Raw genomic sequence first — 13,769 nt, 5'->3', positions numbered from 1 at the left:
TGCACTGTGTATTCTGACACTTTTCTATCAGAACCAGCATTAACTTCTTCAGCAATCTGAGCAACAGTAGCTCATCTGTTGGATCGGATCACACGGCCTTGGACCACTTTTGATACATATTGACCACTGCAGACCGGGAACACCCCACAAGAGCTGCAGTTTCAGAGATGCTCTGATCCAGTGGTCTAGGCATTACAATTTGGCCCTTGTCAAACTCGCTCAAATCCTTACACTTGTCCATTTTTCCTGCTTCTAACACATCAACTTTGAGGACAAAATGTTCACTTGCTGCCTAATATATCCCACCCACTAACAGGTGCCATGATGAGGAGATAATCAGTGTTATTCACGGCACCTCTCAGTAGTCATAATGTTATGGCTGATCGGTGTATGTTGAAATGATTCTATCCTGATGGGAGTGGTCTCTCCCACTCAATAACACTGACTCACTGGCCTCACTGAATAATTTGCTGAGTATAGAAATTATGGAGTAATCCCGGAATGATTTTCACATTCATCCAATCTCAACCCAACTGAATATCAGTGGAAGATTTTGGACTGAAGTATTAGACAGTGCTCTCCATCACCATCCTAAAAAAGAACAGTTGAGGGAAGAATCAAGGTTCATCCCACCAGTACTTGAGGAGCTTGTGATGGCCAATCAAACACAATGTTGTTTTTTTCTTTAATGTATTAGCTCCCTCCTGGTCCACCTACAAGAACTTCTTACCACAGAGAATCTAACACAGTGGGTAGTTCATTACCATTCAAACTGATAATATCTCTATTTCATGACTGAGCAATCTAGTGGAATTTTTTATTTTCTTTTTTCAAAGAGCTTAGCTTTGTGGTTACCTGGGCAGGAATTTGAGCTGGGCATGAAAGCTTGACTTTGCCTGAATGTAGCCAGTTTTAGGCAGGATGTCCATGTGGTTCTTCAGCTCCTTGCATACTTCGAATGTCAACCTGAGTGCTGTGCTGGCTCTGAAACACACATACATATACAGAGAAGCCACATGACACAATTACAACAAAAGTTATACCTTAAGCTGTACAATCAGTCTCCTCAGTTTTCTCAGAGACGAGCTGCTTTCACTGAATAGTTCATCCAGTACCTCTGTTTATGTATGTCCACCAGCAGTGCTCTTACTGTAACACATACAGTACATGACATACACTTGACTTGGCCAGTAAAGACTCTCCGAAAGACTTCTCCAACAAACTGAGCATGAGTAATATAAATACACCAAACAAGGGCACACATGATCCACCTGAATAGACAATAATAGCCCCATATAATGTACAGTGTTCCCTTTTCTCTGCATTTTTTAGGTGACCCAAATGTTAGGATGAATCTACTTTGCAGCAAAGAGGTTCCAGATTGAAAGATATAAATGAGGCTCTATCACAGGAGTATTCTCCACAGAATTCCGACTACGCACACCTACTACCGTGACGGCACCATGCCAAGAGCTTATCTCTCTTTATGACTCACTGTGGATGCTGGATTATTTTCAAGCTTATGTAAATGGTTGTGATTTTACTCCAGTTCAGGAGGTCTAAATATGTGCAGTTTAGAGTCTTCTGCACTACTAACAGGATTGTCATCACCAGCACCAACAATACGGCTTGATAACTTTGTAATTAGAAACTGCCTCGTCGTGGAAACTGCCTGTCTGTCTGTTGTCGTCGTATAGCCATGCATATTCAAATAGCATATTTGCTAAGTGTGTATTATGAATATGTAAGTAAGTACTTGTGCAGTGTCCTTCAAACCTCAGCAGTTCCTCAAGGGAAGAAGAGATGGGATATTTTAATGAGGAGCCAGAAATTCCCTGACATTGCACTATGCTGTCAGCACTTAATTTTCAAGCCTTCAGTAAAGTGACCTACATAGTAGAAAACTCAACAGATGTGCTTGCGCCACAGGCAAGGGCAGCGGCAGTCCATGGATATAAATGGAAAACTTTAATGGTACGCCCTGCCCTAGTCACAGAAGAGCTACTTCTGAGAGACTTCAGTCACTGTAGTGACCGAGCGGGCTTTAAGTACTTACTGCCAAATGCAATTCTTCTCTGATTTCACATTAGCGCTTTTTTCCTCAATAAAATGTAACAGACGCCATGTCCCTGCAAGCCGCATCTATAGCTCAGGTACCCTGCACTGCGTGATGCTGCAATTCTAATACTGCATTGGACTAAAGCATTTCTCATCCTCTGACTAGAAAAAGCCAAAGAAGCACTACATCAGCTTAAATTTCTTACACAGAAAGTCAGGAACCCCAATGTCAGCATCCATGTCAGCATGGCTGACTATTATTTTATGAGTTTACAGCATTTACTGTATTATAGACACATTATTGGGCTAAATCTGTAACACTGACTATCCAGTTGACTGTGAAATTAAAATAAAGTATAATCTCATGATCACTGATATTAGCTACCAAAACACACGCTTTAATGGAAACTTCCATGTTACTGAATGCACCAAGCTCATTCTCTGTCTATTTGTTCTATTGTTCTATTTGTTTTACTAAACACCATACATCACTATTTCCACACTGTTTTTATTCCATTGAAATGATCGCATTCGGTTTATCAATCTGTTCTAAGACAAAAAAAAAGGGTGCTTTGTTTTAAACTTGGCTGTGACATGAATGTAGCTGAGGATGTAGGAGGAAGAGAGCAAGTGGCACTGGGTGAAATGAGGAAAAAGGAATTGACTTAATAAAAATGCACAGTCATGAAGCAGAGACTGAAGAGGATGCAAATGCAGTTTAGTGTTTTTATGAAAAAGGGGGAAAGGCAAACAAATCCAAAACTTGAGGCAAAGACTTGAACAGTAACCAGGCAGAGGTCAGGGGATCAGCCAACAGCAATATAAGAGGAAGTACTAAACACAAAAAACGACCAGAACAACAGTAACAATAACTGTAATGTCAGGCACAGAAACACTGTTTGTAGTCAGAGATGACCTTGCAGTGCATTCTGGGAAACAAAGTTCATTGTGGATTCCTGGGTTCACCTGACATGCATATAAAGTCAAACCTGAGCTCATTAAAATGCAAGTAAATATTAATCAAGTAGCCTTTAATTTAATATATTAATGGATGATTTGAGTTGATTTAATGAAATATGGGTCATGCACATTCTATCATCCGAGCAGAATTCAAATGATTAGGAGACATAGCTTTGGTTTTGTTTTCTAGCAGGATTTGGTGTTGTAAAACATGTATATTTAGAAACATAGAAACATATATTCATATAGCTGGGAGACTATGGGACTATGGGAGCTATATATTTTCTGTTCGCCTTCACACACAGTAGAACAACTACCCTTCTCCTCCGTGGTAAATAAAACCAAAAGAAGTGCTTATTTATTTCAGTACATTGACTGAAGTTGTCTGAAGTTATCAGATATATGTACATTAAGCACTGCAACTGTAATAATCATGGAAAAATATACATTTTGGCAAACAAGAAAATGTTTAAAGAATAAGGAAATTGTGATTTAAGATATGTTTATGTGTTGAATTTTAAGAGCGTGTGGGTAAGCGAGAAAGAGAGGGAGAGAGAGAGAGAGAGAGAGAGAGAGTGAGAGAGAGAGAGAGAGAGAGAGAGAGAGAGAGAGATGAGAGTGGTATTAGTGCAATGCCCAAAAGCATGCAGTTACAGGTCAAGAGTTACAGTTAATATTCACATCAAAAAGCTTTGCATCAACAGCATCTCAGAAAGAATGAATGGGCTACAACAGCAAAAGACCACATCAGGTTCCAATCTTGTCAGCAACAAACAGGACAGTAGGTGCTGGCTCCCTAAAAGTGGACAGTAGATTTTTTGTGCCTCTTTTTTAACAAAGAAACATATGATTTTCAGTGTTTTTATAATTATAACCAAGGCCCCCAGCCTAAACATTATTCATTTATGATATACACAGATCAGGCATAACAACGAAGGAAAGTGCAGGACCAGTTCAAGTGTGGAATAAAGTCCAAAAGGATATTACAATATAATAATAAACACTGCAAATGTAAACATACACTGATCAGTCATAACATTATGACCATCTGCCTAATATTGTGTTGGTCCCCCTTTTGCTGCCGAAGCAGCCCTGACCCATCATGCATTGTGTATTCTGACACCTTTCTATCAGAACCAGCATTAACTTCTTCAGCAATTTGAGCAACAGTAGCTCGTCTGTTGGATCGGACCACATAGGCCAGCCTTCACTCTCCATGTGCATCAGTGAGCCCATGACCCTCTCACCGGTTCACCTCTGTTCCTTCTTTGGACCAGTTTTGATAGATACTGACCACTGCAGACCGGGAACACCCCACAAGACCTGCAGTTTTGGAGATGCTCTGATCCAGTCGTCTAGCCATCAAAATTTGTCCCTTGTCAAACTCGCTCAAATCCTTACACTTGCCCATTTTTCCTGCTTCTAACACATCAACTTTGAGGACTTGCTGCCTAATATATCCCACCCACTAACAGGTGCCATGATGAGGAGATAACCAGTGTAATTCACTTCACCTGTCACTGCTCATAATGTTATGCCTTACTGGTGTATCTCCAGGATAAAACCTGAAAGTAACCCTTTTGGGCAATTATATGAAATGGCACTCCCCCAACATTGCTTTATAGGCAGTTGACACTATCATGACAGTTGATTACTAAGTACAACTTTGGCAGAAATTCAGTCACGAGAATTAAAAAGAAAAGAACAGTCATCTAGAAAATATGAATGCGTTAAGCTTACTGTACATGAAGGAAATGTTGGGAAGTCCTTTTGTCTGAATGCTATAAAAAAGATCTGTCATTAAAGAAGCATGTAGCAACGGTAGGTAGGATCAGGAAATATTCAGTGATCAGCCATAACCTTACAACCACTGTCAGGTGAAGTGAAAAACATTGATCATTTCATTACAGTGGCACCTGTCAAGGCGTGGGATATATAAGGCAGCAAGTGAACAGTCAGTCCTCGTAGTTGATGTGTTGGGAGCAGGAAATGGGCAAGTGTAAGGATGTGAGCGACTATTGACCAGGGAACAAATTGTGATTAGGTCTTGTTCCTGGGATGCAGTGATTTCTTTCTACCAAAAATGGTTCAAGGAAGGGCATGGGTCATGGATGCCTAAACATCAGTAATGAGCATGGGGAGTGAAGACTAGTCTGTCTGATCTGATCCAAAAGAAGAACTGCTTTTGCACAAATTGTTCAATTTAGCTCTGGACAAACAAATTCAGATTCAGGGAGGCCCCATTTCATAACTTACAGGACTAAAAGTCTTGGCTAAAGATCACACAGAACACCATGAAAGGTCTTGTGGAGTCCAGGCCTCAAAGAGTCTGAGCTGTTTTGGTGGAAAAAAGTGGTTTTAATGTTATACCTGATGAGTGTATATCCTTACAAGCTGTGACTTAATTATACAGAAAAGCTACAAAACACCATTTTTCTGCCTGATCAGAAATGTCAGTCAAGTAAAGATTTCTAAGGCTACAATGCATTTCCAACAGAACTGCTGCTCACCAGTCTGTGTAAACTCTAGAGACTGTTGTGAGGGAAAATCCCAGTAGATCTACAGTTTCTGAAAGAAAAGACTTAAAACTGCACCAACAGCAACACCTTGTAACAGATAAAGTCACTAAGAACACATTTATCTTTTCCCCCATTCTGATTGTTGATGTGAACATAAACTGAGGCTCTTGACCATGTATCCAGATAGATAGATAGATAGATAGATAGATAGATAGATAGATAGATAGATAGATAGATAGATAGATAGATAGATAAACAGACAGACAGACAGACAGACAGACAGACAGACAGACAGACAGACAGATAGACAGATAGACAGACAGACAGACAGACAGACAGATAGATAGATAGATAGATAGATAGATAGATAAAGAGACAGACAGATAGACAGATAGATAGATAGATAGATAGATAGATAGATAGATAGATAGATAGATAGATAGATAGATAGATAGATAGACGGACGGACGGACGGACGGACGGACGGACTGACAGACAGACAGACAGACAGATAGATAGCCCCACTAAATTTAAATCAGCCAGAAGAAAATGGTAGAAAAAAAAAGAAAAAAATGAAACTGAAACAAACACAACAGTGACATCTTTTTCTTTTATAGCTGGCGTTAAATTTTCCACAGAAGCTATAGATAACAGTAAGAAGCTAATTATGAAAATGAGTTGACAGGCGCTTTAAACTTTAAGCCTAATTAGACTAATCCTTGCTAGCTATTGTTTTCTCTAGGCAGCGTTGTGTCTTCATGTTGTCCTAAGGGTTCTCACTGGATTAAAGCTCACCACTAAAATACAAAACACAGCACATGTCACTTTTTGGCTGACTTTTTATTTTCAGCCAAAGCCTATATGGGAAAATAGATTTTGACACATAAATATTACTGTAAATATCTTGAAGGATACAGGAATTATCAGCTTACTTGAAATGAATCTTAAATCAGTATCTTATTGCATAATTTTAAAGAACGCAATAAGGCGAGTCCTTATTCTTCTATAAACATACTTGCAATTGATAAGTTATAAATATGATTTAAAAAATAAAAAATTATATTATGGCCCCAATACTCTGCTCTAGCAATCATTTAAATATCTAACAAGTCATATATATGATATATGAGTATATGATATACACTAATCAGCCATAACATTATGAGCAGTGAGAGGTGAAGTGAATAACACTGATGATCTCCTCATCATGGCACCTGTTAGTGGGTGGGATATATTAGGCAGCAAGTCAACATTTTGTCCTCAAAGTCGATGTGTTAGAAGCAGGAAAAATGGACAAGTGTAAGGATTAGAGCGAGTTTGACAAGGGCCAAATTGTGATGGCTAGACGACCGGATCAGAGCATCTCCAAAACTGCAGCTCTTGTGGGGTGTTCCCGGTCTGCAGTGGTCAGTATCTATCAAAAGTGGTCCAAGGAAGGAACAGTGGTGAACCGGAGACAGGGTCATGGGCGGCCAAGGCTCAATGATGCACGTGGGGAGCGAATGCTGGCCCGTGTGATCCGATCCAACAGACGAGCTACTGTTGCTCAAATTGCTGAAGAAGTTAATGCCGGTTCTGATAGAAAGGTATCAGAATACACAGTGCATGATGTGTCAGGGTTGGTTTGGCAGCAAAGGAGGGACCAACACAATATGAGGCAGGTGGTCATAATGTTATGTCTGGTTGGTGTATATAGTGTGTGGCTCTATTGCACACTGCCATATTCAAGTCTGGCCATATTATCCTTTTATTACTGTATTCCACCTTTACACTGACATAATACAGTCTAAAAAGCTGCTGCTGCTGTCAACCCACTTAGTAAATACGCAGCACTGGGAGGAAAACTTGAAGGATTTTCTTTTATGCATATGTGTGTGTGTGTGTGTGTGTCTATATTAAGAATTTTGCAGACCAAGCAATGCATAGCTCACAGAGAAAGAACAAGAAAAAGGAGCAATAGAAAAAAAGGAGCAAAGGATTGTGCCTACCATGAGTTTGTGTGCATTGTGTGTGTGTGTGTTTGTTTTTGTGTCAACTGGGAGAGGAGGGTTGTGTGTTTGGACGTGTGTTCTTGTGTGTGCAGTGTACATTTGTGTGGGTGTGTGTATGTGCATGAAAGAGGGAGGTTGCGTGCGCGCGTGTGTGTGTGTGAGTGTGTGTGGGAGGGGTCGTCAGTAAGAAAGGCCTGTTAAACTAGGCAGAGATGACAGGATGAAGGGCTTATTTTAAGCTGCTTTCCGACAGCACTGAGCTCCATGTCACCGTTTTCTGTCAGTGTTTTAGTTCAGCTGATTCCTTTCACTCTAATTTGAAGGCTTTAATCATGTGATTCACATGCAGAGAATTACATGTGACTCACACACTCACACGCAAAGTCATTTTATTGAGAGCGCCGAATCATTTTCGGAGCACTGTTTACAGCGTGACAGTGTGAGTAAACATACATCACATGGGTTTTATAAAGTGAATTAATGATGTAGGTGGGTTTTGTTCAGAGGTGGGTGCACACACACACACACACACACACACCAAAACATTTAATGTTCTGAAAAAGTTCAAAAATACCATCAGATCTGGCAGCATGACATGAAACCCACATAAACGCACAAACACCCACGCACACACCCACACACACCCCCAACACACACACAGAGGCAAACATGCACAAAACATGCTCACCCACACAGCTATCTACAGTAAGACTATAAATAACACACTCAGTAGACTCTGAGCATTAGTCACCGGTCATTGCATATGTAAAATACATGACAAGAAATGATTTTTATATATATTTAAATAGCATTAATGATAAAATGAAAATGCTATCCAGTATTCTGATGGATAGAAATTAGGGAAAGTATCTGTTGTATTTTTAGTTGAAGATGGATTCATACAGGCTCTCTCTTCATTTCCTGGCATGGTGACATGTTTCTAGGTATTAAAATCTTACTGTAATGGCACTAGTCATGCCGGTTTTCCAGTATGACAGATGAGTGTGATTTCAACCAACAAAATAACAAACCCACCAGCAAACATGAGCACTGTCTGAGCACTCATCCAGGTGGATCATTTTAATTATGGATGAGTGACCATGCATTTTAACAGCTTACCCCCATTTTAAGCACCACTTTGTAATGGTTTTCATTTTACACCTGGAATGAATTGCATGTTATGTTTATTGTTTGCAAGCATCTCCACCAGTATTCTAACACACCCTGTCTTCTGCGCTTAGATCGACTGATAATGTCTTTTGACCAAATGTTGGGATTATCATATATTTTAACACCTCTACTTTAAGAGTCGTATTTTGCTCCAAATGATTACATTTTTTTTATTCGCTTTATAAAGTCAGCTAGGTTTTCTGCCTTCAGAGATCATAATGAACTAGTTTAACAAAAGTGTTATTAAAAAAAAAAAAAATCAATATGTCTAAGGATGCTTTCAGGGCTAGCTTTTTTTTTTAGCTATGTGTATTTTCCTCACACATTGTTTATCATGCTTTAATCATGCTTTGGATATGTGTCCTAGTGAAACAAACACAAGCCTAATATACAGTGGAGAGTGTCTCGCTATTTATATCAGCTCTTCAATAAATAATCTTCATTCACAAGTTTTAACATCCTTATTCACAATTCCATACATTTTAAAATTACAAGGTTTCATTGAATAATTTATATCATTTCAGCTAGTGGTCAAAATGGGAATAGAAGCAAGCATGAACGGAGGTCCATTGGGGCAGGAACCATGCTGCCTCATGTTTGGGGGAGGTACAATGGATGGAACAAGTAAATGGGTTGCCAGATTGGGCTAGTTTAAAAAAAATAACTCTGTGTCTACCAAGATCTTGCTTTATCATTAAAATAATAACTTAACAAATTTGTGTGTCTAAATGTGTTTTCCTTTTTCAAAGCCTGAATGTTTTGAGGTACTTTCTGGGCTTTTGTGTGGTTTTTGAGATGTAGTTAGGCTTTGGTAACCCTGGTTAATGAGAACAGGTCATCTGTCTGAGCCTCACTGGCAATGGGAAACACACTCAGTGTGTTGAATAAAGGTGCACTCAAAACTATTCAAACAAACTGTTAGACTGCTGCATGGCTGCGTGATGTTCATTATCATCTGCATATTACAGGGTTACTGTAAAAAAATAATCACCAGATAGTAGCCGACAGCTTAAGTGTCATAGTTATGCCGAACTGGCACAGGACAATGTCTCCAATCTGCCACTGCACACCACATGCTCACGATATTCATGCCACATGAATGCTTTACACCTGATTCACATTCACATTATTTAGCACTAGTATTCAGGTCACCTCTAGTACAGCACTCAGTGTCCAGCCTTTGTCTTTGGTTGTTGGTATCTTTGGATGCCTTGCTATGTTATCAGTGTGAATAGACTGTAGATGGACACTGCAGACCTCTAGGAACTATAATGGCTGAATAAAATTATAAAAACATAGCCTGACTAAACTAACCAGTCATTATTTTACCAGAGATATTTTACCAAGATGGTGATGACTTGTGTTTGTCAAACGCAACAATAATAATAGAGCATGACAATAATCATATAACAGATGATGCGGGGCCACCACGCATACACCAATCAGGCATAACATTGTGACCAGTGAGAGGTGAAGTGAATAACACTGATTATCTCCTCATCATGGCACCTGTTAGTGGGTGGGATATATTAGGCAGCAAGTCAACATTTTGTCCTCAAAGTTGATGTGTTAGAAGCAGGAAAAATGGGTGTTCCTGGTCTGCACTGGTCAGAATTTATCAAAAGTATCCTTTAAGACCTGTTAATATCCTTTGCAACTTACAGGACATAAAGGATCTGTTGCTAACATCTTGGTGCCAGATACCACAGCACACCTTCAGGGATCTAGTGGAGTCCATGCCTCGATGTGTTTTGGCAGCAAAAGGGGAACCAACACAATATAATGTTATGCCTGATTGGTGTATATAATGCCACTTAAAAAAATATGAATTCTGTCCAACCTGCTTTGCACTTCAATGCTGTCTTGGTAAAGGCGATCATACATGCAGATCTTTAGGTCCATACTCGGCTTGGTCACCCACACAGGAACACTCTCAGCCACTCCATATGCTGACACTACAATCTACATATATACATTTTTTTTAAAAAAGCAGGTTCACTTCACAGTTAAGACCAGTTTACTCATTTTACAATACTCCTTACCGCTTGACAGTTGGGTTGTGAAAAGGTAATTTTAATATCGAGCCTTGTTTCTCCTGGGATGGTGGGTGTGAATTTGATGGGCAGTTTGATGCTTGCAAATGGGCCCACTTCACCCTCAAGCTCCTGATGAGAAAATGAATGTGCAAAGACTCATGTTAGCCTTCTTTGGTCTATTGAAATAAAAAAAAATAAAAAAAACCATTCAGTAGCTCATGGATGGCAGCACTTAATGACTAACGGTCAATCAATAATATAACAATACAAGAGCATACTGGTACTCCCCTGGCTAAAATTTCAGCCATTTCATTTCACACTTTTTTCAGTCACTGCAGCTGCTATTATATTCCATCTTTCTCTTTTTTCTTGCCAGCTTTCTTTGTATTTTTTTTTTTTTTACACCAGTCGAATCCTAGATCTGACTGAATCAATCACATGGGTAATTTTCTGCAATTAGAAAAGGTTGGTTGTGCTTGTGCAGTGTCAGTGTAATCCATGCTCCAGTGTAATTTCAGTGTCTGAACACATACTGTAAGCCTCACATAATAATCAACAAGGCATTGACACATAAACTGAGAGATCATACAGATATATGGCCATTATTAGCTATGAACACGCCGAAATCTGGTCTTCTGTAGATTTTTTTTTTTTTTAATCCTCCCACATAGTATCTCCAGTTGTCAGATTCGATATGGAAACAACGACATCGTGATAATGCGGTGGCAGAATGTAGTCTGCTATACAGGCTCTGATCAGCATTGATGAATGCTTCACAGCTGATCTCGGAACAGCGAAGGAGAATAACTGTTACAGAAGCATGTTTGAGAAGCTTGCTTAAAAAAATCATCATTGTATCTTGAGTCAGAAGAGTTTATGGAAGAACAGAAGTATCATACTACAGAGATTAGAAATGAGTGTAGTACGCATTCATCCTTGCATCACATGAAATAGGTCACATTTCTCACATGTAGACCTCCCTAAAAATGAAAATCCCTTATTACCCTTGTCTTTTCGGCTGCTGTATTTGGAAATGTATTATGGTCTTGCATGAGTGATATGAATGCATGTTAGACATGTGTCATTATGTGACTTCTATTTGGTTAGGAAATGCCAGACCTGTCACCAATTTCTCATTAAAATCTGCCTGTGGCTAAAAACCCTAACGTAGTAAAGACAGACAGTGTTGCTACATTTGTCTTTCCAAAATTGCAAATCTTTAGATATGCCTTTTGTATGCCTTTTTTTTTTTAAACTTTTATATTTCAGTCAATTATACTGGCATGATTGACAATATGTGTAAGTGAGCTTATTATGTTGTTGTTGTCCTTCAGCTGCTCCCTTTTCGGAGTCTGTGTATTTTGATTTTCCTCTTGTTTTACGCTGAATGCCCATCCTTCCACAACCCTCCCATTTTAGCTGAGCTTGAAACTGGCACTGAGTCCCAGTGGCTGGGTGGTGAAAGGTTCACAATGGTGAAAGAGTGGGTTTCTGCTGCTGGACCACCAGGGAATGGGTGTGATTGTTCTGATTATAATCAGCCACTATGAGTTTCTGCATATGTATCAGGAATAATTCTAATGCTACATGCATTTGTACTGCTGCATATCACCAGCCGCTGTACTAGGAAGTCACTAGTAAGCAACTACTGGCTGCCATAGTAACAACATTTACCAGTGAGTGCGCAACTAGCATTCCACTTAACAACAAATCCATTTTCTTGCCACTAAAATGAAACACTCTGGAGGGAGAGCATTTCTATATAAAATACACCAGTATAGTGTATATATGCACCATATAACACAAGGTGTAGGGGAAGCAGTGTGTGCACTACTGTCTTCACTCCCACTGGTAGCCGTTGCATCAACTTTTCAACTTTCCCACGTCACTGGACCTGCCAGGATCTAGTCGGCAACAGCTTCTGTCACTCAGATAACCGGATGTTGCCAGCTGTCATTCAAAATGAATAGTCTCTGGTCACCGCAAGTCACTGTACGTGTGAACATAGCAGAAGACGTGTGAGTCTGATAGGAAGGTTTATGCACAAAACTATCCATATGCAAAGTTAATAAATGGGGTCTGTCTTCCACCATCTCCCTCACAGCTGTCTATACAGTGCTCTATACACAACAGTTTGTATAGTAAAGAGTGGATTAAGCGAGAAAGTGAGTGAATTCAGACACAGCATTTGAGTTCCTGAACAAAAACACGAATATAAACAGACATCCGAAGCTGTTACATAAGCCTAAATTTTGTTTTCATCTAAAAGGCAATTGAATTGGTTTTCCGCAGCTAATGGTCCTGAACTGTCAGTAAACAAAAGCATGTTTTATATTTGTATTGTTTAAGATGTGAAACCTTTTGTGTATATCCAGGTGGCAAGGTGATCCAAGAAGAAACTTACATTACCAATGCTGATTTCAGAGGTCTCAGTGTCATGGTCCTGTTTAACCTCTGTATCCTTGCTCTTTTCTAAACCATCAGCTCCTGAAGCCTCAACACCTGCAGATGTGTCACAGCTGGCTAGGGATGTACCTAAAATCAAGGTTTATCCAAAATATTCCGATAGAACAAAACTCATAATCCAAATTTGTTTCAGTTTGTTTCTGATTTCAGTTCACCTGATTTCAGTTCAATTTGAGTACTGCAGGTAGCGTTTTCTCTCTCGGCTTGAATTGTTGCCTCATGACATAAATCAGCTTCTTTCACACTGCTGCTGTCACCGGGTTCCTGAAAGAAACACTATTATTCAAAAACTTTACACTGCTTATCAAGTTCATTTAGACACACACACACAGTGTCACTGGATATATGTAAAGTTGATGTGCTTGTTCTGGTGGCTGATTGGAAAAGTTACCTGTTTGCTAGGAAAGGAATGTTGCGATGGATTATGCAACTGAAGGCAGTTTGGGAAGAGGGGAGCCAGTGTATAGCGAGTACCCAGTGCCCCCCTGTTGGTCAGGGTGATTACCCGTGAAATTGTCTCCCCGACCACATGCGTGCCAAAGTCAATGAGGCTGCTATCAACAACCATC

At 39.6% G+C, this 13,769-nt stretch overlaps 1 protein-coding gene across 5 annotated transcripts in view; it reads right to left on the bottom strand.

Moving 5' to 3' along the window:
* cfap74 (cilia and flagella associated protein 74) overlaps positions 1 to 13,769 on the bottom strand; it is a 53,764-nt gene that overhangs the window by 23,026 nt on the left and 16,969 nt on the right. For 4 of the 5 annotated variants that reach the window (XM_058388904.1, XM_058388906.1, XM_058388905.1 and 1 more), the window contains 6 exons: positions 13,592 to 13,768; positions 13,356 to 13,464; positions 13,139 to 13,269; positions 10,741 to 10,863; positions 10,539 to 10,660; positions 856 to 984 (listed from right to left, as the gene is read on the bottom strand). In XM_058388904.1, coding sequence (XP_058244887.1) covers positions 856 to 984; positions 10,539 to 10,660; positions 10,741 to 10,863; positions 13,139 to 13,269; positions 13,356 to 13,464; positions 13,592 to 13,768 — 791 coding nt within the window. The remainder of the gene's footprint in view (positions 1 to 855; positions 985 to 10,538; positions 10,661 to 10,740; positions 10,864 to 13,138; positions 13,270 to 13,355; positions 13,465 to 13,591; position 13,769) is intronic. The other variant, XM_058388907.1, reaches the window with a different exon arrangement.

The sequence above is a fragment of the Hemibagrus wyckioides genome, linkage group LG05, assembly GCF_019097595.1.
Source record: "Hemibagrus wyckioides isolate EC202008001 linkage group LG05, SWU_Hwy_1.0, whole genome shotgun sequence".
Lineage (NCBI taxonomy): Eukaryota > Metazoa > Chordata > Actinopteri > Siluriformes > Bagridae > Hemibagrus > Hemibagrus wyckioides.
The sequence above is the reverse complement of the archived record's forward strand: the minus strand, read 5'-3'. Positions and strand labels throughout refer to the sequence as shown.